The sequence below is a fragment of the Filicampus tigris genome, chromosome 18 (assembly GCF_054856515.1).
Source record: "Filicampus tigris isolate MCC_2025a chromosome 18, RoL_Ftig_1.0, whole genome shotgun sequence".
In the NCBI taxonomy this organism is placed as follows: domain Eukaryota; kingdom Metazoa; phylum Chordata; class Actinopteri; order Syngnathiformes; family Syngnathidae; genus Filicampus; species Filicampus tigris.
The window spans coordinates 289325-316142 of record NC_141234.1 but is presented as its reverse complement, the minus strand read 5'-3'; the positions used below and the strand labels follow the sequence as shown (position 1 = coordinate 316142).

Sequence of the window (26818 nt, the reverse complement as noted above, 5' to 3'; positions counted from 1 at the left end):
CTTTCGTGCTGTGTCCGTACAATCGGGACAAATAAACATCATTTCCGCACAAAGGCGTCTGGCTAGCTTAACGTATACGCCAGCGGACCCGTTTGTTCCGTCCTCCTCGTCCTCCGGGCCGTCCACGTTACAGGTCACGCGGATGCAAATGGTGGAGGTGCTGCAAAAAGAAAAAAAAAGAAAGCACTCACTCACTCACTCACTCACTCACTCACTCACTCACTGCCTCACTTCCCGCTGACCAGCGTCTGACTTTGTTTGCACAAACGCTGGCGAATGCGGGCCCGGAGGCCATCGTGCCGCATTGGTTTGCGTAGGCTCACTTGAAAGATTCCCACCGTCCCGTACGATGGACACGGCGGGGACCCGGGGGGGTCCAGCCATCGCCTGGCTACTTGAGCGCAAGCTGAAATGACGAGACGCGGAGAGCGTAGGCGTACGCAAAGGCAGGCTCGGTGGACAGGAATAACACCAAGCGGCCGCGACCGACCGGCCTTCTCGCTATCGCGCTGCTTCCTGTGCGGCTTCCCTCTTTGCGCCGACAAACTTCCCGCAAATGTCCCTCCCTGCTCGGAGTAGCGATAAAGGTCGAACTGTGGGAGGAAAAACACCGGCCAAAACATGAGCCGCGCCCGCGCCGCTTCGTCGGCGTTATTGACGCAACCTTTTCCCGCGCGGCGTTCAATCCCTCCCAAACAACGGACGGGACTCCCGGGAGGGGGTCTCGTCTCGCCTCGCCTCGCCTCGTCTCGGCCTCCCGCCGCACCTGCGGGTCGACGCCGGGCGGATGGGAACTTTTCAAATCTTACCTCGGGGGGTCGTGCGAAGCAAGTAGGAACGCGGGCGGGGCAGTCGGTGAGGAATCGCACGGCGGACCGAATGATCTCATTTCCTTTCGGGAGGGAGAGCTTGTAAACGCGCAAAATACAGCGCGTGCCATTCATCTCGGCGGATTCCTTTTTTTTTTCTCAGGAGAGAGCGCATACGGGCGCACGGCCCAAAAATCCAAATGCTTCTTTTGAAGGCTTCGCTTGCTGCCGCGCAATCAAACGTCGGCTGCTGTAGTTCAATTCTGGGTAATCTCCGGATGGAACACCCGCACACACGCAAGATACATATCGGAGAGGAATCATACAGCATAGGCTCATGTTAGTAAAACTCCATACCGGATTTTATACTGCAGTGTGCGCCTGCGTGTGCGTGCCACCGGGTGTGCCGCTGGATCTACACTACTTATTTCCCAAATAACCCAATTCTTCCAATTCATACATGCAGGCGCACAAAATCCATTTTAGTGTGGAATCTGGTGACATATGACACCGTGTGAGCGCGACTACAGTAAGTCTCGGCACCTAGGGACCTCTGTCCGACGGAACTTCCCTCACCCGGACAAAAAAGGTACGCATAAAATGTTCTGCTCCTATATTACGTTCACGATGGATTCCTGACAACGGAAGTTCCGGCAGCGCACCCGGAAGCCCGCGCTAGCGTCGACTCCGGCAGCTCCCGCTCGTACTACGGAAAAAGTCGGAGCGCTCCGCCGTCGTCGCAAATTGGAATTGCGCAAGATTGGAAATGTATTCATTTACATTTTCGTCCGTCGCTCATGGCGTCCAAACGGCGAAGAACGGTAATGGCCGTGTGAAATGCACGCGAGCCGTCAAAAAACATCCGGGAGACGCGCGCAGTCGCAAAAAGTCAAACGTACGACCAAAGTCCTGATGCAAAGCCGCCGTCCGTCCCGGCGATGGAGAGGGCGTGAAAAATGCTTTTGCGTGCGCAAGAATCGTGAGACATCAGTGAAATACGCTACGCTTTACTGGAGCGAAGTACTGCACTGTACTGCATCGGCATTCTCTCAGTCATTCTGTTTGTGTGCGTGTGATTGCTTGATCAGGGCGCTTGAAGCACACGCGCACACAAACGGCATGTTAGTGACCAACGTCCACGTGGACTTGCAACCTCGTCCCACCGCTTTAGCTCATCAGGACCAATCAGGGCGACCAGTCTTGAGAAAGCGGGCTGCCAAACAATCCGCCACTTGACCCGTCGCCAAGGGGGAGGACGGAGGGGGAATTCCTTTCAGCTTGCTCGACATGTACAATGGGAAATGTATGACCTCCTGGAAAGGGGGGGGGGGGGGGAAAGGGGGGGCATTTCCTAACTGCGCTCCCTGCGTGATACTCTCCAGTGGACATTCCTGCTGCCAGAGGGAATCATAGATCAAACGGGGTGACCTTTGAAGTGTTTGGTGTTCAAGCCCCACGACGACCCCCCCCCCCCCCCCCCAAAGAAAATTGAAGTGCAACAAATCAAAGGCAGGAAGCCATTTTGGCTCCGTTGGGCTCGATTGTTATCAGGAATGAAAATGATGCTTTGACAAATGATCTTTATTGGAATCGGCAACATTTTCACGATTTGGAGGCAACGCACCCAAAAAAAAAAAAAAAAAGGACACTCATGAAACTGAGCCTGTCGGGGGGGTCCAGCGTGGCGGCGTACACGTCATCACGCCTCCCTGACGTATGTCCTCACCGCGACCACCTCCCCCATGATGCACCTCTGCGGGAACGAACACACACACATAGAGTTATATAGTTTAGTTGTGTATATATATATATATTATATAACTGTGCAGTTATATATATATATATATATATATATATATATATATATACACATACATATATATGTATATATATATATATACACATACATATATATGTATATATATATATATATATATATATATATATATATATATATATATACACATACATATATATGAATATGCCTTCCTTTGGTATTTAGATGTCCTTATTTTCTTATGTTTACGACAATTTTTAACAGAACATATGGCTCAAACAACAAGAATAAAAACGTATGCACTGTATATATATATATATATATTTATATATTTTCTTTTCATCATGTTCGGTTGTTTATCCAACTAACATAATTTTCCGGACCTCGCTATTTTATTATGTATTTACTGACATTTTTCAAGCCGTGTCGTAAAAGAAAAGAGCAACATTTTTTTTCTGGGCGAAGCGCACCCAAAAGCGTCAACGTGCCGTGCCGTGCCGTGCCGTGCCGTGCCGATGGAGCTGCTCACCGCTATTAATTTGCCGTCGGTCACTTCCCTCTCGATGCTAGTCTCTTTGCCATCCCAGCTCTGCTTCTGCACAAGTTTGCCGTTTTCCAAGCTGATGACGGTCTGCGCGCGAACGCGCGCACGCACACACACACACACACGCACGCACGCGCGCACGCGCACACACACACACGCACGCGCGCGCACGTACACACACACACGCACACACAGAGACAGAGCAGCAACCCTTCCCATCAGCGGACGCGCGCACGCAGGCAAGAACGAGCGAATTAAAGCAAGCGTGTGCTTCGAACCCGCGTCTTCCTGTCGTCGGCGGTGGTCTCCTCGAAGGGCTCGTTGAGCTTGAATTTGATCTCGGACGTCTTGAACGTGCTCTGCGTCTTCATGCTCACGGTGCCCTGCTCGTCCACCGTCACGATCAAGTTGGGCTTGGTGCGGTTGCCCACCTGCCGGATGGCGAAGCCGACGCCTGCAAACACGCACTCAGTCAACCGCGTCGCATTCCACAGGAGAAAAGCGCAGCTATGTAGGAAAATAAAAAAGTGGGGATTGCATGCACACTCGTGGTTACATGTTAATTCTGTACTTGGATAGTTCGATTAAAAAAACACATCTTACCAATTGCTTTCATATAGTCGTCAAAGTTCTCGCTGGAAACCATCTTCCACGTCCCTACAAACTTCTCGACCATGGTTGCAAAGGTGTCGCTTTGTTATTTTTTTTTTTTGCTGATACTCCAAACTTGCGCGTAAGCTCCTAAATCTGCAAGTGTAGTAAACGCGCTCAGTATTTATCAAGGGCGAAGGCCCAATCAGAGCACGTTACGTCATAGCAAGAGCCCGCCCCCGGCTTCACTGGGCTTGCTACTAGCGGCTAAAATCGCTAAATGGCAAAGTCACGACAGTAGGTTCAACTTGATTGGGGATTGGCGACAAGTATCATTTTCGACATATTTTACAAAAGTAGAATGTCAGAAACGTGAATTATGACTGGGTTGTTCAATGACAGTTGTTGTTGGCAACGCTGCTGTATGACGAGTGAGTGAGGTCAATTGATAGAGTTCAAAATGAGATAACATTTACTTGTCATTTCTGAACACTTTTATAATGATACATACACAAAGCATTTCTTTGTCGCAGTAATTGCTCAGAAAATGTTGAGTAGAAAAGGGCGAAATGAAAAAAAACTCAAGACATCTGTGACAATCACAACCTGGTACGCCGTAGAATAGGACGTACCCAATTCCTTTGTTATATATGTATATATTGAAATGATGGGTCGGTGTCATCACGCTATTTCACCACTTCAGACGTTGTTACACACGAGTATATGACTGGTTTGTTCGAAAGATGTCATTTGACGAAGGGCTGGTAAATGTAGCCTCAATACAGACAGACTCCATCCCCTCGAATGATGAACCGTTCCATTGAAGTGTAGTTAATGCTACTTTAGCCTAAAAATACAGTCAATACTTGGGCTATTTAAAGCGCACAAAGAGACTCCAGGGAAGGACTGGGTGAAAGGTAGTCGTTTTTGTTTGGTCAACCTTTTTTCAGTGGTTCAATACAAAAAAGAAAAACCCACTTGTGTATTAAAGGTCACTCCTTGCAAAATGTCCTCCCTCATTTTTTTTGGCCGCAAAATCAAGCATATGACGCAACATGGATCGACTTGATGGGCAGGGGGAAAAAAACAATCAGGTAAAAATCAAATCATACATATTTTATTACAAACATCCACTTATGTACAACAGAGTTGATTGATTCTTGTTATTTGGCTGCAGCCTTGGCCTGGGGGTCCTTGGCCACGCATCGGGCATGGAAGGCGCTGAGCATCTCGCTGCTGGCCAGGTTGGCGCCCTTCATCAACAGCCGCTCGCCGTCCACTGAGGAGGGAGGAAGACACAAGCGGGGAGGATCTCGTCAGGACAATGACACAATGGCCGGACGAAGTTAAGTGTGAGTAGAAGTCAAGCAGCGCGCACACAATAGGACGGCGAGTTGCTCTTGACCTATGGCAGAGATGCTTGTGTTTTCGCTCATTGACTCATGACAAATGACAACAAATCATCAATCCAAAACAAATAACTGCCACCCAGGTAATTGTCTTTTAAGCTCAGTCAAATTGAATTGGTTTCAAAACTTAAGACTTAGGTATAATGTTTCCATCACGTTATCATTTCAATTATGCCTCATTTTTGTCAAACACTTAGGCCTACTATACTAGAGGATGTCAATGTTGGTCATTATGGCAGCACTTGGAGAGAGAAGTCTTTTTTTTCCGGTGCTAGCTCGTGTAAAAAAAGTGGATTCGACATCCGTCTTGTATTTTATATATTGATACATCCCAAACAATTACTACACGCTACTACTCATTTGGTCCATGCTTGTTTTGCCAATCCTTTTTTGTTTGTTTTGTTTTTTTTTACCGGAATGTTTTCTCACATTAAAAATGATATGACGTAGGGTGGGGCTCCCAGTTTGAGCCATATAGGTTCAGTGAATCAACATATTTCACTCTGCTGCCATCTGGTGGCATTTTGGCGCCAACAAACTGTCACAGTGACTTGATGAGCTTCACTCTGACAAAAGTTGCGCTTTGCCACCATCTTGAAGCATCGACGGGCAATTAGAGTTCCGTGTGAGGGCGGTTCATTGTACCACCATGATAGCGTTTGCACATTTGCAGCGCATCTGCTCGCTCAGGTTACTGACAGCTGTCACCTATTTTTCGGTGCAAATAAATGACCCAGACTTACCATAAGTGACATCAACAACAGGTTCCGACTTGTCGTGTTTCACCGTGGATATCACCTCGCAATTTAAATTGGTCGATCTGGCCCTCTCCGAGCCCACCGCGACCAGGAATTCTCTAGAGGAGGCGACCAAGACACGTTTCAGATTCCATACAATAAAGTCCGTTGCGATAGTGGCACGTTTAAGCAAACCTGACTTTTATTAAGATATCGATACAATTTAACATAGGTTATCTACATACAGTAGTTGGCACTTATCCAGCCGGACAACACGGCCACAAGCCTAAACTGCACATGACTGCCATTTTGTTGGCTTGTTGCACACGGAAAGTGGCGGACACTAATGACACTCCAGTAGAGAAATGGCTCATTAGCAACGTGCTAACGCGGCGACCCGTGGAGAAACCGTTTGTTGTTGTCAGTTGCGGTTATTAGTTGCGTTGCAAAACGCCCCGAGTCCATCCACGCACGTCTTACCGCGTCGATCGGATGTTGGCCTCGAAGGGGCAAAAGTGGACGGCGATTTTCTTCACCGCCTTCAGCACCACGGTCGCTCTGCCGGCGGCCGCCATGTTTGTTTTCACCTTTCACCTCGCGACGAGCAGCGCCATATTCACAAGTGGCCACCAGAGGGCGCCAGAGGACAAGTAAAAGTTCCTCCGCGAGCTCTTCGACGTCCAATTTACGAGATGTCGGTTTAGTCATTACTAACCCGTTGTCACGGAAATTTGGATTTTAGTGGTCAGAAATACGAGGTTTTCGCCTGTTTATTTTATGATTTTGTTTTCTGTTTATTTTCATTTTGTGTGCAGGGTAAAACCACGCCCAGCAGATGGATTTAGAAAAAAGAAATCAAATATGTTTTTACTCTTCTTTTATATTAATAACGCGTTTAATTTGGGAACCTTTTTTAACAGGGTTGCTAAAGTAGAGGCAATGTCTCGTGTGCAATATTTGTTGCAATAATTTAGACATCTGTTCCCCAAAATTGGTCCATTAGAATGTATTGACAGAAGTCCTGTTCATTTGTTTATCATGTCTCAAGTAAAATCATTTCTTGAATTATATATTTTAAATCAAGTCAAATCAAGCTCACTTACATTTGCAGTTAACATGTCTTATGTCATTTGTTCAGTAATTCTTATTCAATTATTAAAACAGAAGAATCAACTATTATTTTGTTGTTAAAGCGAATGATTTTAAATATGCACGAAACCATTTTTTCATGTGTTTGTAATCTTTATTCATTTTATTAAATCATTGCTGAATTATAGTTCTAATAATGGTATCCTACAGAGATGTTTTGACATTTTTGGCCACCCGGCCCACGTGTCCACTGGTGCCGGATGCAATAATGTTCTTCCACCCGTCTGAGTGTGGTTTTGGTGGGGCGGTCTCACTCCTGGAGGCAACACATATGTTGTAAAAATATAGCAGTTGTGCTGTCCCTGACGCATGCAGTGCTGCATGCAAACAATAGCCAACCCATTCTTTCAGGTCATACCCCCCCCCCCCCCCGAGCCCCACTCCCCCGCCCCTCTGACCATTTATTGTTCCACACTGTCGCCACTCTCTTACAGCGCGAGCCCTAAAAATGACTCAAATAAGCATCGACAGTACTCGGCGTGTGTGTGGGTGTGTGTCGAGGAAATGCTGGAGTCTCCGTCTAAATTTAGCTGGCATTTGGCTCCACTAACTGTCACAGGAGGCGGTCACATTTGTGTTTCAGGAAGGAGGCCGCATGCAGGATAACAACACGTTGCTTGGTTGGTGCTTCACACGCCCTTGAAAAGAACTCGCAGGAGGGGGAAGTGAAAACTCGCTCTGACTTCTGCCTTCATCTCCAGACCGCAAAATGAATTTAACTGCAGAAAGCACCGTCCGTTGCTTGCAAGACATGTGCCAGAAAGGCGGCCGTTCCATTGGTGGACGGAGGATTGTTACCGTTACAACGGGAATGGAACGTGTTGCAGTTTGTGCAAAGTAGAAGGTGCCTTGAAAATGATGCACCGCACACTTCCTCGCCACAATGTTAGGTACGCCTGCACCATTTAAGGACTTTTAACATTAACATTATGCCTATGCACAGATGAAAACATGCACCTTTGTCATTTTGTTTGGTGCCTGTCAGCCTTTACCTACAAGAACATTTGACATGATTAGGAATACCGTAACTCTTCTTTCATATTTGTTGTATTCATTTAGCTGTTATTTCAATTGCTATTAAACTGTTATCATGTGAAAAAAATGAATGTACCTCAACATGTTTTATTTTAGTCAGTAGCTGGTTGATGAATTGTGATTAAGTCAATTATAAAGCAACACATGACTTATTTTGTTATTAAAATAAACGGTTTTATATGTAAATCTAGCATTTGGCATGCATTGATTAAATAATTGCTTGATGATTGAATTGTAATAATTAAAAAAAAGGAACGAAACTAACAAAAACAAACGTTCTTTTTTTTGTCTGAAGACTCCATTACCCAGAAGACGTTGCGGTAGCAATGCGCTCCCTGATTGGCTACTTGGCTGGCCGGCTGAGGCGGCGCGCCGCTGGCGGGGCGGCAGCGGCGCTCACTCGGCACAAGCAGCGGCAGCGGCGGCGGCAGCAGCAGCGGTTGCGGCGGCGGCGGCTTTGGCTTTGGCTTTGGCTTTGGCTTTGGCCTCGGCTTCGATTTTCGCTTCCTTTTTCGCTTCCTCTGGAGAAATGTACGCAATTTGAAGACGGCCACAGCCGCATCCCGGTACGACAGCGCCTCCATCTTGCACCGGGGCGCGACACCACGACAACGGGGGACGCTTAACGGAGCTAAACGACGCATTCCAACGGCGGGAAAACTGCGACGTGGAAGACCCCCGTGAGGTACGTGTTTCCCCCCCCCCCTATTTGTTTAAGTTGTATGCCAATGTGTATGTAGGAACCTGCAGGCGTCGAACTGAATAATGATGCGAGCGGCAAGGCTTGAGCGGCGACTTGTTGCCCGTTTCCTCATCATGACTGCAAAAAGCGCTGTCGATTCCAGTGATATTGAACGCATCTTGCCTTAGCCCCCACCGCCCTCGTGTTTACATTTCGACCAAGAATGTGGGTGGGGAAACCTGTCACTCACACTGGACACTTCATTAGGCACACCCGCAATACCGATAGCCAGCGTGTCAGCACAAAACCAAACCGTTTTGATCTTTGCCGACCACAAACATGTGTTTTGGATGTTGTCACAAAGTGCAGGTGTGCCTATCCTCGTGGCTGGCTTTGAATGCACTTTCAAAAATGATGGGGTATTTCCCCCCCCCCCTCTAAATAACATGTCCTCGAGTCCTCCCCTGCATGTTATTGCAATGCGTGCAGCCGCATCCCTCTGCCTCCTCTTGGCAGCACGTCTTCCCTGCAGCGGCCTCACCAAAAAAAAAAAAAAAAAGAAAAGAAAAAAAAGTCGACTCGAGCGCTCACAATTTGCACTTTGTCGTCCGGGCTGGCGCTTGCAACTGAGTGTCCTTGTGCTCGTCAACAGCGCACGATCGGTGCAAAAGAAGGTCCGCGTTTTAGGAATTGCAGCACTGCATGCCAGGGAATGTTGCAGGACGGCATCTTGAGGGAATCCACAGCCTGCCGACATGGAATGAAAGTACCGGTAGATGATTGGTGATGATTGCAGCTGTTGCGTGTTAAAGGGCGCAAAAGGCTTCCAAGAATGTTCCGGAGAGCGACGATTTGGCTTTGGCAAATCTACACCTATAGGTGGATGCGTTTCCTCAATTCGTAGCCTTGCGAGTGATGTTCATTTAACTGTAGCGGGCCTTTGCCCTTTTATCAGTAGTTCAATCGATCAGTTTTGCAACGCAGTCGGAGGTGCAGCTAATTATTGTAAGTTTCCCGCAAGCTCATTTCACACTGCCAGTCAAGATTCATTTTTTGCAAGTCTAAAAGGTGCAGAATAAGACGATATGCAAATTTGCCGCCTTTCGATGTAGCGTCAGTGTTGGGACGTCAGCTGGGATGACAGTGATGCTTGGAGATACGACTGACGTACAATTTTTTTTTGCCATGCGTGCTGTCATCCGGATGATTAAAAAAAAAAAAAAAGTCATGCTTAGATTTGGGAGCAACAATTTCTGATATGTGCGGTGGCGGAAGACTCAACTCAACTTTAAAACAAGTGGGCATTTTGGTCGATTGCGAGCAATTGTCAAGAAAGAGGCTTCAAACACAAGGAGCAGCACAATGTCCATTAGTTGAAGCTAAAAATGGGACACAGATCGCATGAGTCTTTACATTCTATCTAATGAACGACTGCCGCAGTGATATTTTGTCTTTTTTGTTCACGTTACAAAAATGTAGGGTTGTGAATTTTGTTTTGTTTTTTTTAACCCTCGACGCCCGCGACCCTTGTGAGGATAAGCGGTACAGATAATGGATGGATGGATAACCCTCGATGTTCACTTTGTGGGAAAAACACCCTCTCGCCCGTCGCTACGGCAAAATATGCACATTTCGTTGCAATGATTGCGCGATACCGCAAAGTCATTCTTTAGCTGGAGAATTGACAACCTTCCACTTCTCATTCCAAAAGTTGCCCATTTGCTGATGCATTTCAGGCCCGCCGTTCCTTTTTCACGCAGAGCAGCGACGCGGGCAAATTGCCAGGACGGAAAAAGGCACATTTGATCCGTCGGATGAGGACGACGAAAAGGCGGGAGGGGCGGTTGCCATAATCAAAAGAGGATATTGATCCTCGTCGCCGGAGCCGCTGACCTTCTGAGAATGGATTTGCCCGTTTGTGGCGCGCGGCGGAAAGGCCGCCCGGCAGGCGCTCCCGGGGCCCGTCGGCAGTCGCAACAAAGCCGACCTCATTGGCGCGCCGACCGCGGGCGGCCGGCCAGCACCTCAAACGCCGCAGCGCCATTCAAAGCGGGCCCGTTTGTCCCGATGCACGCTGGCCGCCGGCCCGTGCAGAATGCCGCGCTTTCCCTTGTCCTTTTTTGGGGCTCCACTCGCCATGCCTCCCAAACGTCACCTTGCCGAGGCTGCGTTTGGGACCGTTGCCATTCAAAGGATTAAGGACGGCCTCCGAGCACGCGGGCGACGACGCTTTGCTTTGCTTTGCTTGTCTTAATTAGCAGCTTGGAGGCTTCATTTGGCCACGCTTCCGCTCCGCTTTGACCCGTGACTCTTTTCTTCCCCCGCTCGTTGCTTTTCATCGGCGGCGGCGGCGGCGCTTCTGCTTCATTGTTCCTTTTGATTTGAATGATTTAAATGACCGCTACTATATTGACTTCCTTTGCTGCTCAACGCAGGAAGAGACGGCGGGGGAATTCCGACACGGCTTCCCTCCCATTTACATGCTTGATACACAAGATCTTGCACGCGCACGCGCACGGCTTTGTGACAATAAACACGGCCGGCTCTTTTAAAAATAGCAACATGACATGACACATTTTTTAAAAATGGCCGGAAGTGGACTTTAGTCCGGCCCTCGTGCGTGTGACGTGCTGGCCAGGCGGCCAAAAATCATCTCGGCCTACTCGGTGAAAGGCTTCTTTTGAGGCTTCTTTCTACTCCCGCAACGGCCAGATTGTGGTATATGCTTTTATTTTGAAGGCCGGGAAGGAGGGCAAGAGTGCAAAATAAATAAGTAACTTGACGACGACTTCTGCGACTTCTTCTTCTTCTACGACCTTCTCTACAATTATTGCAGCCAAAGAAATCCAACCCCGGGGCTCGCAACGCAAGGAAGCACGCGCACGTTGGCTAAATGCTAGTGGCGCATTTGAAGCGTGTCCACCGCGGGTTGGAATAGTAAATTAGCCAGCTAATGATCCTTAAAAAGCCGCTGCCGTTAGCGTCCCTCCCGCGGCGACGTCAATCACGGACGCTCGTTTTTCTTTTTGGGGGCGGAACGGGGCGGGGGCCGACAATGTTTAGGAATGTGGCCGGAGAAAAAGGGTCAAGTGCCCAGTTCTGGTACTACCGTGGAAAACGTGAAGACCTTTAGTATTCCATTAATGGGACTATTGGTATACTCATGGATTTGTAAACATATGATATGATGGCTGGAGCCCCAGGCCCAATCATTTTGCCCACGTCCAGAAATGAAATGGTCACAGCTCCGCACACACACACACACACACACACACTCTCACACTCTCACACTCAGTGCACGTACTGTTAGCAAAGATCAATAATGTCCCACTGCCGCCACACTAATCACTTAGCGCGGCCTTGCCGCGTCGTTCGACCTCATCACTGTACGCGGAAAGGAACGTCGCAAAGCCCGTCGCTCACGCGCGCCAACAGACGTTGGCGGTTGTTTGCGGCTGTTCATTCCCGTCGTTCGTCAGGCAAACAGAAGCGGAAAGCCGCCGGCAATCCCGACTCCCCCGCCCCAGCGCCGGCCCAAACAATAGCGCCGCTGTCCCGCAGAGCTCAGCAACTGACGGTGGGCGGCGGCGCGGCTCCCAAACCGCGTCCACTTGAAGGCACGTTTTTACAATCGGAGCAGCACAATATGTGTGAAGTGCTGTACGCGTAGCTCATCTCATTTCTTCCAAAAACACACATTTAGTGGATGAGAAATGTAGCGTGTGAAATGTTCGGAGCGGTGTGCAGCGCTGCTGTATTATCGCCATGTTGGGTTCAAAAGCGCGCTGGCCCCTTTCCGGTCATTTGCGCCGAGTAGGAGCTTTTGGGCCGCCAAATGTTGGCGTATGCAGAATGGTGTGAACTCGCGGTCCAAAAGTCCTCGCTACTTTGATTAACGTTGCGTTTCTTTGGCCCCCTACTCAACGTTTACGTTCTCAGGCTCCAAAATGTTGGAGACCAACAGCCAAAAGGTTGCGCTTTTCAAGCGATTTGGACCGAAAGCCGTTGCTACACTTTTCCGTCCCGTCCAAAGTGTTGCCGCCGCCGTTGTTGTGCGGCTCGCCTTCCGGCCCGCGTTGCCGCCTGCTCCACAAAGAACTTTCTGGGTCGCCGGGGGATTACCGCGGTCCAGGCGGCGGGGCGCGGGGGCGGATTTGGGGGGGGGGGGGGGGGGTCGTCAAATGGCTCGGACCGCCCCGTTTCAAAGCCACGACTTTGCTTCGAAGGCTCGTGGCTAAGCAGGAAAACGCGGCTCGCGTCGTCCGTCGACAAAAGGCTCACGTCCTGTGTTGGGGCTTCAGCATGTGGCTCGCTTCCCAAACCGATAAAAGCTATTTCACACTAATCTGACTGATGAATGAATTCGTTGGTGTATGCGCGTCCGTAGCTTCATTGCAATTGTCCCCAAAGATACAGCTACCGTTCGGGACACCATCGCATATTAGTGCCGATAATTCCGCCGAAAGCCCGTCTTGTAATTATACGTCTGCCGTTGCGATTATCGGCCGCGTTAGCCAAAATCTACGCTAAACGCTAAGCCTATAAAAACCAGGCAGCGCGGTAATCGCAGAGTAATCCTAACATTACAGGCCACAAACATGTGCTTAACGCGCACGTCCTTTTCGTTCCATTCAAGCGGAGAACCGTCGCGTCGGCCGGGATTACGCCAAGTAAAGAGCTGGCGCGTCGAACAACCGAGCGCCAGTCGCCATCGATCACGAAAGGGAGACCGGCAACCACAACAACAGGCGACCCGACATCTCCGCAAAGTGCCTCTCGCCTAGTCCAACCCCTCTAGTGTACTTCTGCCCCCAGGAAATGGGAAGAAAAAAACACAAAAAAACCCCTCTAGTGTACTTCTGCCCCCAGGAAATGGGAAGAAAACCCCCCCCCAAAAAACCGTCCGCCCCCAAAGCCAGTTTGAGCCAGCAACGCAGAATTTGGTCGACATCGTCTATCGTGAGTTGATGAGATGAAGACGCGGCTGCAAGCAAGTCTGCCATTTTGCTTTGAAACTTTGAAACGGAAAATTTCCCCACACGTCATGAGAATTTTCCCGGTTTTTGAGGCAGCAACCGTTGAGCGCCAGGCCGGGACAAACGTCCGTTGACAGACAGACGGCTGAAAGCGCAGATTCGGATGCCAAGCGCCGCATGAAAATGAGGATGCCAGCCTCCTCTTCCATCGCCCTAGCAACCCCGTGACCCGCGGCGACAGCTGCTTGACGACAGCAGCAGCGGTCTGATGACGATGATGATGATGATGTTGCCATTTGGGTGCTTTGATTTTTTTCTTTTGCTTTATTAGCTCCATCGCCTAATTGTGTGTCCTGGTTCTATTTCATGGCGCCACCTGTTGGGAGAGATTTTTTTCTCTGCTTGTTTTTCTTCCTTAATTTTGAAGCGTCACGTTGGACGACACTCTAGTGCTTTTCCTCGATTAGACCTCGTTTCTACTGAAACGCTTTTCACGTGGCTTCCGTGTAGCCTTTCTCTGCGACCTTATTCGACATGCTGCCATTAGTTTGTCCCTCCGCTATGCGGGCGGCATACTTTCTGGATGAATGAGTGCGTTGACTGTAAGACTTGAACTTGAAGAAAAACACCACCCATTGATGTTTTCCCCTCTCATGCGGCTGCATTCCCGTCCTTCCTCGCGGGGCCTATTTGAGTTCGTTCAGCGCCGCAGCGGCAAGGCACGCCCCTCCCCCCCTCGTTTTCCCGATGAGCTCCGACAGCCGGTCGGCGTCCGCAGCGATCCCTCGCAAATTGCGGGATTTGTCCTCCCCCGCTTTCAAGGAAATCAGTCGTGGGAGGATTACGGCAGACTTTTTCAAGCTGCTTAAACAAGGCCAAAGTCGGTCTCGCTTGCGGTGGCGCCCCCTGCCGGATGTGCTTTGCTTTGCTTTGCTTTGCTTCGCATCGCCGCCTCCCGTCATGGCTTTGGCGCGGCGCTCATGGCACTTTCCGCGTGTCATCGAGTCTTTCAAACGAGACGTTACGGCTGTCGAGCAATGTCGACCGGCAAGAATCCGTTTTAAGATTGACACATTGCGATTTCCTCACTTGGCCAAGCGCATCAAGTACAATTGCGCGAGTCGAATAGAACATTTGAAAAGGGAAGCGTTGCTTTTGTCCCACCTAGAACATTTGAAAAGGGAGGCGTTGCTTTTGTCCCACCGGCTGCGATCGTTCCCGTGCCCCCTGCCTGCCCTCGAGGCGCTTCCTATGTTTGGCCTTGGCCACCGGGAGGCGGTATAGTACGTGTGTTACTACGTACATTAGGTTCGCAAAGAAAGGAGACTTTCGCAACCTTGCCGTTTAGTAACGTGCCGTCATTTGGATTCATCGATTGTCTTTCGCAGGCGATAAGCCTTCATTATGACTTAGATGACATTGCGTCGTTGATTCGAATCCATTGTCATGTGACGCAGCAATGACGGGGCTGCTTTTTTTTTTTTTTCTTCTCTCTTGTTTGATGGTGTAAATTAGTTTGACGCGTCCCGGTTGGCTTTTATGACGTACGGAAGTGAAAGTGGAGCGTGCGAACGCGAACGCTGGGCAAATATGGTTCGGCGAGCTCAGACTCGAAAAAAGAGGAAATGAAATGTCTTCTGCGCTTTTACTGACTTGTGGCGCGCACCCTGCCAAAGTCGGTCGGGCCGCTTCCTGGAGGCCGCAAAGGAGCTCAACGCGTACTCCTTTTTGCTTGACGTCCCCCGAGGGTCAGAGAGAGAAACAGGCCAAAATGTGTGGCGCGGCGGAAGAAAGTATCGTGTTTGTCCTCTCTCTTTGAGCGTCCAAATACAACTCTTGTCATCCATTTTGCAGTGTGAAAATGTGGCACTCGTCGTCCATTTTGTGGAAGGAAAATAACCGTGTTTTCAAATAACCCTATTTTCCTGAGAAAAAAGGAAAAGTCCAAAGTCGTCCAAGAGCGCCTTTATGGACCCAGGGACAGAAAACGGACCGTTTTGCCAAAATGTACCGCGTGGATGAATCATTAATGGCCCAAGTGCAATTGCTAAATTGATTTATTAATGGGCGGGGCTGTTACTTTAATCAAACACCAATTGATGATGCACTTATCCTGTTTCCTGCTTTCCGGAGGAGGGCTCCATTTGTCACGGCAAACCCGTGGGAGCTGTTGCCACGGCAACACATGCCGGTCGGCCGGCCGCCCGCTCGACGTGGTCACGTCTGCCGGCGTTGTCTTATTCCCACCCGCCCCCGCTCGCCAAATGGCCTTCGGGGGGCGGGGGCCGGGGCGGGGGCCGGGGCGGGGGCCGGGGCGGGGGCCGGGGCGGGGGCCGGGATGTCTACCAGCGTGTGCGGCCGTGGCAGATTGGCTTCGGCAGGTAACTGCCAGAAGCGCGCCGCCTTCAATGTGTCAAATGCAATTGAGGATTGAGGGCAATATTGTTTGTCCCCAGCTCAAAAAACACGCGGCATTGAATGTAGCATCTCCTTGGCTATGGTGAGAAAACACTTTTTTCTTTTTTTTTCATCCAGGAGGAGATTGAGGGCAGTCTTGCGAAAAACACGCTGACAGGCAAAGGGGGACTTTTGTATTTAGTTCTTAGTCGTGATTTCAAAAAAAAAAGATTCAAGGGGAGACTGAGGGCAGTCTTGTTTGTCTTCAGTTTGCAAAACCACAAGCAGCAACATGTTGAGGAGACTCATTGAATCCAACAGGAGACTATGGACCAAGTGGAGACGGAGGACGGCATCAAGACTTGCGAGCAAACAACACTGGAGTCTCCTGCTTGAAGGAGGCCATTTTTTCTCCCAGAGTAGAATGAGGGCGACGTGCCACAAAGTGGAGACTGTGGAGCGCGATGCTGCAGTCGAGTACTCAAAGCTGTTTGCTGTTTCCGCATCCGAGTGTTGCCGTGGCGACGCGGCGCCGCAGCACGCCGTCATTCTCGATCGCAAGCCACAATTCAAGGCCGAGCGGCTTATTAGTCACCGGCAGGCTACCCGCTCGCATCCCTTTTTCTTCCCCGAAAAGGGCAAACGTTGTCAGCTTCGGAATCGGGCTTCCTGCGATCCATCAATGTGGACCGTTGGGTCGGCCTTGCGCGTGCCGCGACCGGTGCCCGCCGAGCGCATCGAGTCCAAGGGCCCGAGTCTAAAGCCCCCAAGATGGGTTCCCTGTGAGCAATGGCGCCCGACTTTCAAGGATTCGTTGTTTCATCCAAAAATCCCGCCGGCACGGCGATTTTTTTTTTTTGCTGTCGAATGGACTGCGGCTGAAGCGGATGTGAGCGGGTTGCTGATGTTGACTTGTGTGCACACACTGCAGCACAAGTGCACTTTGTTCCGCTGCTCTCTGCTGCCACCTGCCGCACAATCAACACTTTGTTCGCTCCCCTTGACGAGGACGTGTCACGATTACGCAACGCGTGTAACGACGTTCAAGCAAGCGCAGTCCAATTCTGCAAATACGGTTCAGTGATGTCCCCACCAAAAAAGGATGACGGATGACAGCTTGATAATTAGTCATAACGGTGAAAACCAAAAGTACCCACTGTGGGATCAATAAAGGCCTTCTTATTCTTATTCAAGATGTCTGTGCGGTTTATTTTTCATTTATCTTTTTGCTTTGTCGATGTCTGCGCATTAATATGACAAACATTGATTTCAGCATCCATAATCAAAAAAAAGTCAGCAAATTGAAAATGTTATTGAATGAAACATTTTTGATACAATTTGTTTTGTCTTGTAGCCGGCCGGCGCCTGTCCGATGTGCTGTCCTGTCCTGGTGTGATGCATCATGGCCCCCTTGCTGAGCGGCGTGTTGTGGGGGCCGGAGGCGGCCGTGATGGGGATGGGGGCGGGGGCGGGGGGCGGGGCGGCGGCCTGGCTGGGCGGCGGCCAGCTGGCCGCGGTGGCCGCCCTCAGCACCCTGGCCGCTCTGCTGCTGGTGTCCGTCTTACTGCTGCTCTGCACCGGTTGCCGCGGGTGAGTGCAATGCATGATGGGAGATGCAGTCTTCATCTGGCGCAATCGACTGAGAAGAACCTCGAGTAAAATTCTGATACAAAGGCTCCGTTTTGTCTTTTGCAGGCAGAAGAAAGCAGCCGTTGGGCATTCAGCAGGAGACAGAGTGGACCTCATGGATGGCGTGAGGACGCGCACACGCACGCACGCGCGCTCACACACACACACACACACACACGCGCGCGCGCGATTTAAAAAACACCCAAAAACATTTTTCACACTGCAAAAATGCTCAATTTAAATCAGTTGAAAATGTGGAGTACAATTCAAAGAAAACATGAATGATTAGGCCAAAAACATTTCCTTTTAATGGGATTGCCAGTATTTGACCATTTCTGCCAGGTTATGTAAATTTATGAGTGCAACCGTGTAATGACATTAGATTTAAAGACACATGTTATCGCATTGACACTTCTCTTCGTCAGAATTAGATTTAAAGACACATGTTATCGCATTGACACTTCTCTTCGTCAGAATTAATCGCTTCCATCACATGAAAAGAAAGTCTTGTTTTGTTGACGGCGCTACAAGATGACGTCATTGAGAGTGGCGCTGCATTGACCGCGTGCGTCCACTGGGTGTCGCTTTTGTCTGTCTTGTGCTTGGAACCCTCTGCAGAAGGTAAACAAGGCCCAGAAAAAGATCTCCTTGTCCTTATGTGAACTAGTCCTGACGCGTTCGTTTTTCGCTTAGGCGGAGGAGGAGAGGAGGTGTTGTTTGATTTCTTTTTGAACTCTGCAGAGGCTGACGCTTCTCACCTGTTTGTTTAGAGATGCCACCTTCATCTTGCAGGATGTCTGCCCATGACTGTCAGGGTTGTCGTTTCAACGCAGACTCGTGTGTTCGCTTTTCTCCAGAAGCCAGCAAAGGACGGTACAGCCGCTGTGTGCGCATTAACCCAAAAGACACGGATTTGTGCACCATTTGTGCAACTAGGCATAGGGGCAGTTTGCGTTTTCAAGGAATGGTTCAAACGTCACTGCTTCAAAGCCACTTTTTTGTCATCGGTGCATGCGACGTAACGCAACGCAACGCAACGCAACGCAACTCCTCCCGGACCGAACGTAGTTAGGAGGAGGGCAGGCCCTGGCTTTGCTTTTCATGAGAAGATGAAGCAAGTGTGGCGATGCTCGATTTAATTTTAAGACGGCATTTTGATCTTTAAAAACCACAAGCATTTGCCACGGGAGTAAGTTAGTTCGCAATTTTTATTCCAAACTTGTGCTACAATCATATTTTTAATATATCTGCTACTTTCAAAGAGTTTTTTTTTTTTCTTTTGGAAAACAAAGATGTTCAAATAAGACGTACTACGCTATTTGGCTAACGACGTTTATGTCCTTTCCAGACGTCGGCTAAAGAGACCGTCAGCCAGTCGGCCGACAGTCCGGTGACGGACGTGTGCGTGAGCAGCTCTCGCAACGGGCCTTTCACCAGCGGTACAAGTACGTCGCGGCGCCTCACTCTCCGCCGCTGGCCACGCCGGACACTTAATTGTGCTGCGTGCTTGTCAAGTCCTCACAGACACGCAAGCCAGCAGCCCCCAGCCGTCGGAGGAGATGCCCTCCGGCCAGTCGGAGCTCAGGTCGTCCAAGTGTCCCCAGGGACGCCAGCTGCCCAGCATCCCGCCCGGCAGCTCGCCCGGCAGCTCGCCGGGCGCCCCGCCGGGCGCCCCGCCCGCGTCAGGCGACAGCACCTATGAGGTGAGCAGTAGGCCACCAAATGAAAAAACAATGGCGTGCAGAAAGGTTGTGACAAATCAATGCATATACATTGAGCCCAAATGAAAAAGTATTTGTCAAATTCATCAAAACAGATTGTTTTCTTGTCTTTCTTTGTCACTACTCTTCTTTACATGTATATTTGTTTTCAAGTTTTTAATACTGGTCAGCAAATATTTGATCACATTTTTGTTTCTTGTTATTTTCGGTTATATTCTATGTAAATGTAAACATATTTATGCATATTGAATCAAATTTAAAACATTTCTAAATATTCTTTCGAAATAGAAAAACGTGTTTGTTAATTTGAGTATTTTCAAAAAATACATTTTTTTTTTTTTTTTTTTTTTTTTTTTTTTTTAGTGTCCGCTGATAGTGTAGTGGTACACACGCCTGAGTTGTGTGCGGGCAGCGTGGGATCGATTCCCGCTCAGTGACAGTGTCTATGTGTGCCCTGCGACTGGCTGGCGACCAGTTCGGGGTGTAGTCTGCCTTCGCCCATTGACGGCTGGGATAGGCTCCAGCAACTCCCCGCGACCCTATATAGGATAAGCGGTTTGGAAGATGACATGACATGACATTTTTTAGTACTTTTTAATGTCATGGGAGGGAGCGCACAAAATGCATACAAAATGTCGTGCGTATTTACATTTTGTTTTTTCAAAAACCTATTCCTCTTTTATTGAAACAGTTTTAAATCATTTTATTTTGTGTTGTGTCAGTGTACAGCACCTGTATTGAAGAAAAAAAAAAAGATATTTAAGAAAATATATCTATTCAGTATTTCTTTTTTCCCATTGTTTTTATTTATACATATTTTTACGATATCTTATTTGACAATAGTGTTTTTGGAACCTGAAAAAAAGAAAAGGGGGGGGGTGGCTATGTAGTGGTTAGTAACATTTTCCATGTCATGGTTCGCTCCTTTTATTTTCTTTTTTTGTGGGGGGTGGGTCGCAGGTGGTGAAAGACATGTCGACAGCGTCCCGCGACGTCAGCGTGGAGGACTCCCTGTACGAGACGGTCAGGGAGCTCAAAGACCCCCCAAAGAAGCTGGGCCTCCCCAACGGTACGGCGGACGCCCTCCCTCCTCCGCCCCTCGCCAACGGCCACGCCGGCAGCCCCGGCACGCCCGAGTACGCCTCGGTGGACCGCAACAAAAAGAGCCGCTACAGCGCCGACCTGGAGGCCAAGCGGCGGTCCGGCGGCGGCGGCGGAGTTGCGTCTCCCGGGCTCAAGGAGGAACCCGAGGATTTGCCCCCGCCGCTACCGGAGAAAGTTCTGGATGAAAACGACAACCAGCCCGCGCTGATGAACGGGCACGCCGGGCCCGAGCTGCACAACGGGAAGGTGGGTCGGCCGTTAGCGCTTTACGAGGCGACAAGGTGTCGCTGCCGCGTTTTACGGCCACGCTGCGCCCACGCTGGGGCCGTAAAAAACTCCAAACGTCACCGTTTGAAATGCAAATAAAGCTTTCGCCAGATGCTTCCTGTTCACCTTTCCCTCCTCCACGTGCGTGCCTACAGAGCTACTGGTCCAAATAAGGTTCCTTAGCCAGTCAAGTTACCAAATATGGTTCCTTGGCCAAGAAAAGGGGGAAGTTACAAATATTGTCTCTATTCCAAAAGCGATGTTACCATAGATAGTTCCCTGCCGCCCGCAAAGGCTTAAATGACCGAGTATGCCTAGACCTAGCCCCAAAAGGGGAAATTGACCCAATATGCATTTATTGCCTAAAAAGGTAAGCTACCATTTCTTGCCTGACCTCCGCTATTGTTACCGTCAATGTGCTTCTTTGCCTTTTTTTTTTTGCCCAGTTTGCCATGTTACAAAATACATCTCGGCCAACTATTTATGTGAACAATCACGATTTCTTGTCCAATCAAGGGCTAAGAAACCAAAATAGGGTTCCTCACCTGATTGCCCAATAAATAATGTTCGCGAGTATGCTTCCCTGTCCAATCGAGCGTAAAGTAGCCCAAAAATGCTTTCTTGCTCAGTTTATGTTGCCAAATATGTATCCTCGTCCCAAAAAGGGCAAAGTGGCTAACTATGCTTCTTTTGCTTGCTATCAGATAGGTTTGCTTGCCAGATTGCCAAGTTACCAAATACGCTTCCTGGCCCAATTAGCTCATTTCCGGTCCCAGAGCGACTTCTTTCCACATCGAACGACGCACAAACGCGCCAAAGCGTGACGTCATTTAAACAGCAGGTTTGTTCAAGCAGCTCTTTGTTCAGCTGTGCCTAATATTGCGGACCTCTGGCTCGCCCTCTGGGACAGTCAGCGGGAATTCCGCACACCTAGACGGTGCGGATATGTGCACGTTGCGGCTGATTTAAGATGAACCCTGAGTGGTCCCGACTCCCCGCGGTTTACACCCGCATACGAGCAGGAGGTGATTTGTCTTGTCAGATCATTTGTGTGTGTGGAGGGGGGGGGGGGGGGGGTCGAGAGAGCCAGCTGCTATTCGTCCGGTGACAGTTGTTCCGGCGCCATGATGGATGATGGTGCGTCGCCGTCTTATGCGCCGGCATGGCCGCACTGTATGTAAATGCCCTGGGGCGAGCCGCCGGTAAAGACTCCCAAACGCTATCGAACGTCAACAAAGGACGAGAGCGCTCGGCCGGCGTGGCGGTACGGGACGCGAGCCTCGCCTTGCCCGCGGGCCTTTTAGAAAATGAGTTTGAGCCACCTGACGGGCTCCCGGGAGCGCCGGCGTCACGGCCCCCGCCTCCACTATCCAACAGTGTGTCTTTTGCTTATGCCGGCGTCGTTTTTGTTTTGCTGCTCGAGCGTAACAGGAAGTGAAGATGTCAGCGAGGACGGCGTCGGCATCGACACCCGACGGACGACTGGTCCGGCTCGCTCAATGTAATCAGATTAGTGTCATTCACTGTGTCGTCTCTGTGTCCACTCAATATGTATAAGCGACATCCCATAATCCGTAATCCACTGTATATACGGTGCGTGCAAGTGAGCAAATATGATTCCTTCAAGTCAACAACAAGTATGGTTTCTTGAGCCAAGTTACCAAATGCGATTCCTTGTCTGCCAAACATTAGGCTCGCTTACCTGATAAATGGCAACGTTGGCAAATACGGTTCCTTGCCTGTAAGCAATGTCAGCAAAATCTGGTTCCCTGCTCCTAAAGGGGGAACTCCACTCAAAGGAATGATGACGTTAGTGCCCCATGTACGGAGCAAAATGAGCAAATGGTTGTTTGCTCTCTGGCTAAAGTAGCAAAGAGCGTTCATGTCTGCCATTGCCAATGATGCCTCCTTGTCCACTCGCCGGCCACCGTCGATTGTTTGCGTCAATTAGAAGACAGGAAGACTTTGCAACGACACGTGCGCCTCAGGGGCGCATGCTGCGGCGGTGAGGGTCGCTCTGCCTAATTGGCAGGCCACTTTGCGCTAAATTGAAAAGCCTTTTAGGAGCTGCGGATTGTATGGCGGATCCATAAAAGCAATCGCGCATCCATAGGTGTATTGATTAATACCCATTAATACCACCGGGTCTCACGCCGTCTTTCCCGAAGCCACGGTGTAGCGCGCCGTCGTCCATCATCATCATCGCGTCCTCGCCGGCCGGCCGGCCCGCCCGCCCGCCGGCCCTTTCGAGCGTACTCGGACGCAACAAAGATTTTCCATGGGACGGCGTAGATTCCTTCCTGGGAAGGATTGTTCCAAACGCGCGCTTTGTGCTCCCTCCTTGCGCGTAGCTTCGCTCTCGGCCGTCCCCCGAGAGCCACAAGAAGGCGCTGTCGGAAAAGGCTCCCCGATTCCCCCAACGCGAGCCCTTCGCACTTTTCCCCAGACGGAAGCACTTTGCTCGAGGCGAGCACCAAACAATGAAAAGACGACAGAAGATCAGACGGTACGCTCCGAGCCGGGGGAAGCCACCAGGGGGGGCCCGCCCGTCTGCAGTCGAAGCGTTTACCTATTTTAAGCGGGTTAAACTTCACGGAACAAAGTACTGAGATACGCTTGGTGAGGATTGGAGAAGAAGTTGCCAAATGAGGTTCCTCCGCCACTAACCGGCTAAATGATCAAATATGTTTGCTTCCTGACTCACTAAGTCAGATGGAAAAGAGCGGGTTGAACAAAGCCGGCCGGGCGGTTAGCGGCTGAGAAACCCGATCTTTTCCACCGGACTTATAGTGAGCCAAGTCACCGAATACGGCTCTTTCCGCGCCAAGCGGCTGAGTTAGTAAATGTGGCTAACCTATCAAGCGCCGCGTTTGCGTTTCAGTCTTGCAAGTGCTCCGATGAGGACGGAGCAGCGGCGGCGGCGGAGGACGCTAACGTGAGCCGTGAGGACAAGGAGCACGCCTACAGCAGCATCGCCGAGCTCAAAGGCCCGGCCCCGGCCGGCTCCTCCGGGGATCTGTATGCCAGCGTGAAGGAGGTCTACGCCCAGCCGGCGGCACGGGACGCCGCCGACCCGGGCTACGAGAGCATCCGCGTCCCAAAGGCTGCCGGCGGCACCGACGACCAGCGCAGGGAGGGGCCCGACGGCTCGGAACCGGACTACGAGAGCGTGGGCGACTTGGGCCTGGGTCGGGAAATGTCTCGTCTTTGAGCGACCGCTCGTAGGCAAGTCGCCGTTGGTACTGATACCCGCCTGGTAGTAGCAAATACCTCCGAATGACATATCATTCCGCACGTGCTGCATTTCAAAGGTGACACCGGAAGAATTTCAAACGTTCCCGACGGAGGACTTGGGAAAAGGTGTCGGCATGCCATTTGGATACGAACCGAAACCTGTGAGCGAGCACCTCGCTTCCGTATCCGCAGCATCTGCATCCGTGCGTTCGAGAGAGAGTCAGACTCTTGACCGCTGTCCCAAATTAGGGGCGGCAAACTTTGGGGTCCCTCCCTATGCGCCAACCCTTCAAGACGCAACATTTGAGTCCCGTTCCAATTCGGTGGCAGTACCCTTCAAGGACACACCTTACCCTCAAGCTTGAGTTGGAATTCCGAGCAGCACGCGTTGAGAGTCGACCGCCCGAGCCCCGCCCTTTGTGACCCCTCCTTCGATTTGGCTTGTCAGAGGTGTGTGCCACTGTAGGCGCCCATCTTCCGGGGGGCCGCCTTGTGCCTGCCGCCACCTTTAAATTTGAGTTCTCGCCCAATTCAGGGGTGGCACCCTTCTAGGATCCACCTTGCGCGCGTCAACGTCCAAGGACCCACCCGACTCGCCCAGCTTCTTGAATCCACCCTAAAATTTGAGTTCCGTCCCATTTGTAGGGTGCCGCCCTTCAAGGAGCCAGCATTCCCACCAACCTGGGCCCACCCTTAAATTCAGGGGTGGCACCTACACGCCAAGCCTTTTGAGAGCTCACCTTTTTTGCGCCAGCAGTCCGTAGATGTGACTTTGTCGCCTTTCTGGAGATTTCCTCGACGGCCCCACTTGGGTCACGATGCTAGCTGACCACATGCTAGCAACGTATTTTAGGTGCCACCGAAAATGGGGACAGTAGCGGGCGGAATAGATGCCTTTACCTAGTTGTTCCCGGCGGTCCCACCTGGGCATTTTCCTGTGAATTTGCTATTTATTTTCAACGACGTGCCAATGTGAACGTGTGCCTGCCTGCCTGCCCGCCCGCCCGCCCGTCCACCCGCCCGCCCGCCCGCCAGAAGAAAATTCCCTGTGGATTTTTCCCGAAGTTTCTAGCGCTTTTATAGACAGAAAACATTTGGTACGTGTTAGCTTGACTTTTTAATGACGTTATCTTGAGCGGACGCCATGCTAAATTGGGACGTTATTTTTCTCAGTTATCAACGCAGACGATTTGTACGTGATCTTGCGGTACACTGTATCGTCTTTGCTTCCTTGATGGCGTCGAAGCACAAGGACTACAATCGTGGTACGGTATTTTTTGTTTCCTCTGCACAATTTCAATGTTATCGCTTAAGTGTATCGTAGCACAACAATACTCACTACAAAGCACTCCTTTAACCCAGCTTTACCCGCGGGAATATTTGCATCTTTGTGTCCTTTTCTTAATTGTCATTGTTATTAGAAGAGCACTGAAGTATGTGTGCAAACAGCATCGTCCAATGGCTAGTCACTATGCTTTGAGCTATGAGCCAATCAGATGTCTGGAAAAAAAGTAGAAATTGGTACAGTGTGCTGGTACATTTTGTTTTTGTGGTACTCTTATTTAAAAAATGAGTTTTACTCTTGTGTGTGTGTTTTCTTGTGACAATGATGGTTTGTGTAAATGTCACACAATCCCCCTGTATGTGTGTTTTTATTTGAATTATTAGACTTGTGGCTATTCAAGTTAATAAAAACACATGCGGCCTGACTGAACTGCTGTCATAAGTTTGGTCAACTTGAGATCTCACATGACACCGGCAGATTGAACTCCAAATGTTTCTACAACTTTGATTTGGTCCCAATTCTGAAGTGCAATTTTCAATCTTGCGTGACATTGGTAGATTGAACTCTGAAGATACGACTAAAATTTGGGATCAAATTCTCAAGTGTGAAAAATGTGCGAATGCTCAAGTGCTAATCCCAAAGGGCGACCTGATAGGTTTTGCTTTTGTGATAACGAGTGACATGACTGTTTTCTGGTGTCGCCATCGCACGTGTCCACACACGCACGCGCATCCCCCCCCCCACACACACACAGAGGAAGTCATAAAGACGCCTGAGGAAAATGATGTGATACAGTGAGATGTTTTAGTGCCATGTGGATGGATGCACACCCCCAAAATCCCCGCCTCAATTTGTCAACTGGTAGAAGCACACATACCCGACCGCCGCCCGCTCTAATGATCCCATTTGTCGGCCTTACAAGCATCCCACATCTATCTCGCTGCTGTCCATAGCACATTTTGCTGTGGCAGTTAGCGGCACATCTGTCACTAGCCGCTCCGCACCTTAAATATTTGATGACACAAGGCCGGCTGCTGTGGAAATTTATCAACATTACATATTAAGAATTTTTTTGTTTTTTTTTATAAATGTTGCACTTGACATTAATTTGGCTATTTGTTAGTCGTAAGGCTAAAAGTCATTAGCAGGGAATTAGCACGTCGTTAACATTCTGATTGAAATGAGAAAAGAGAAAGTTGGAAATGTATGTACTTCCCCTTTTTCGGAATGTACAGTGAACTCAGCAATGCATCACTTCCACCGTACTTCCTGACACCGATTCCTACTTTCCTATTTAGCTAGGGCTTTAGTGCTATTTTGTGGTAGCTTAGTAAATACAGAAAGATTACAATAACCGACAACAGGAAAATGTGAATACGTGGTTCACTTTATATGTTGTAAAGAAGTGTACTTTATTTGAATGAAACACATGAATTGTGTACTTTGTTTATATTCACCAAAACAAGAGCCTG

The 26818-nt window shown here is 49.8% G+C and overlaps 3 protein-coding genes across 4 annotated transcripts; 1 reads left to right on the top strand and 2 right to left on the bottom strand.

Annotated features, from left to right (window-relative positions):
- Nucleotides 1–2375: 2375 nt before the first annotated feature.
- fabp4a (fatty acid binding protein 4a) lies at nt 2376–3900 on the bottom strand. The gene is made up of 4 exons (XM_086015553.1): nt 3734–3900; nt 3409–3584; nt 3116–3217; nt 2376–2562 (listed from the first exon to the last, which is right to left on the bottom strand). Exons 1-4 carry the CDS (start codon nt 3804–3806, stop codon nt 2509–2511), a joined length of 405 nt encoding a protein of 134 aa, XP_085871679.1. The 5' UTR covers nt 3807–3900; the 3' UTR covers nt 2376–2508.
- A 922-nt stretch (nt 3901–4822) lies between these two features.
- On the bottom strand, nt 4823–6521 carry mrpl53 (mitochondrial ribosomal protein L53). The gene is made up of 3 exons (XM_086015555.1): nt 6348–6521; nt 5874–5986; nt 4823–5000 (listed from the first exon to the last, which is right to left on the bottom strand). Exons 1-3 carry the CDS (start codon nt 6440–6442, stop codon nt 4885–4887), a joined length of 324 nt encoding a protein of 107 aa, XP_085871681.1. The 5' UTR covers nt 6443–6521; the 3' UTR covers nt 4823–4884.
- pag1 (phosphoprotein membrane anchor with glycosphingolipid microdomains 1) lies at nt 4884–25775 on the top strand. 2 transcript variants are annotated; one of them, XM_086015550.1, is made up of 10 exons: nt 4884–5073; nt 7600–7906; nt 8347–8736; nt 17461–17696; nt 17802–17859; nt 19084–19180; nt 19251–19438; nt 20417–20806; nt 23709–24052; nt 24139–25775. In XM_086015550.1, exons 4-9 carry the CDS (start codon nt 17509–17511, stop codon nt 24036–24038), a joined length of 1251 nt encoding a protein of 416 aa, XP_085871676.1. In that variant the 5' UTR covers nt 4884–5073; nt 7600–7906; nt 8347–8736; nt 17461–17508; the 3' UTR covers nt 24039–24052; nt 24139–25775. The 2 variants fall into 2 exon arrangements, with proteins under 2 accessions (XP_085871676.1, XP_085871674.1); XM_086015548.1 differs by having other exon boundaries at nt 4888–5073; nt 23709–25775.
- Nucleotides 25776–26818: the final 1043 nt, after the last annotated feature.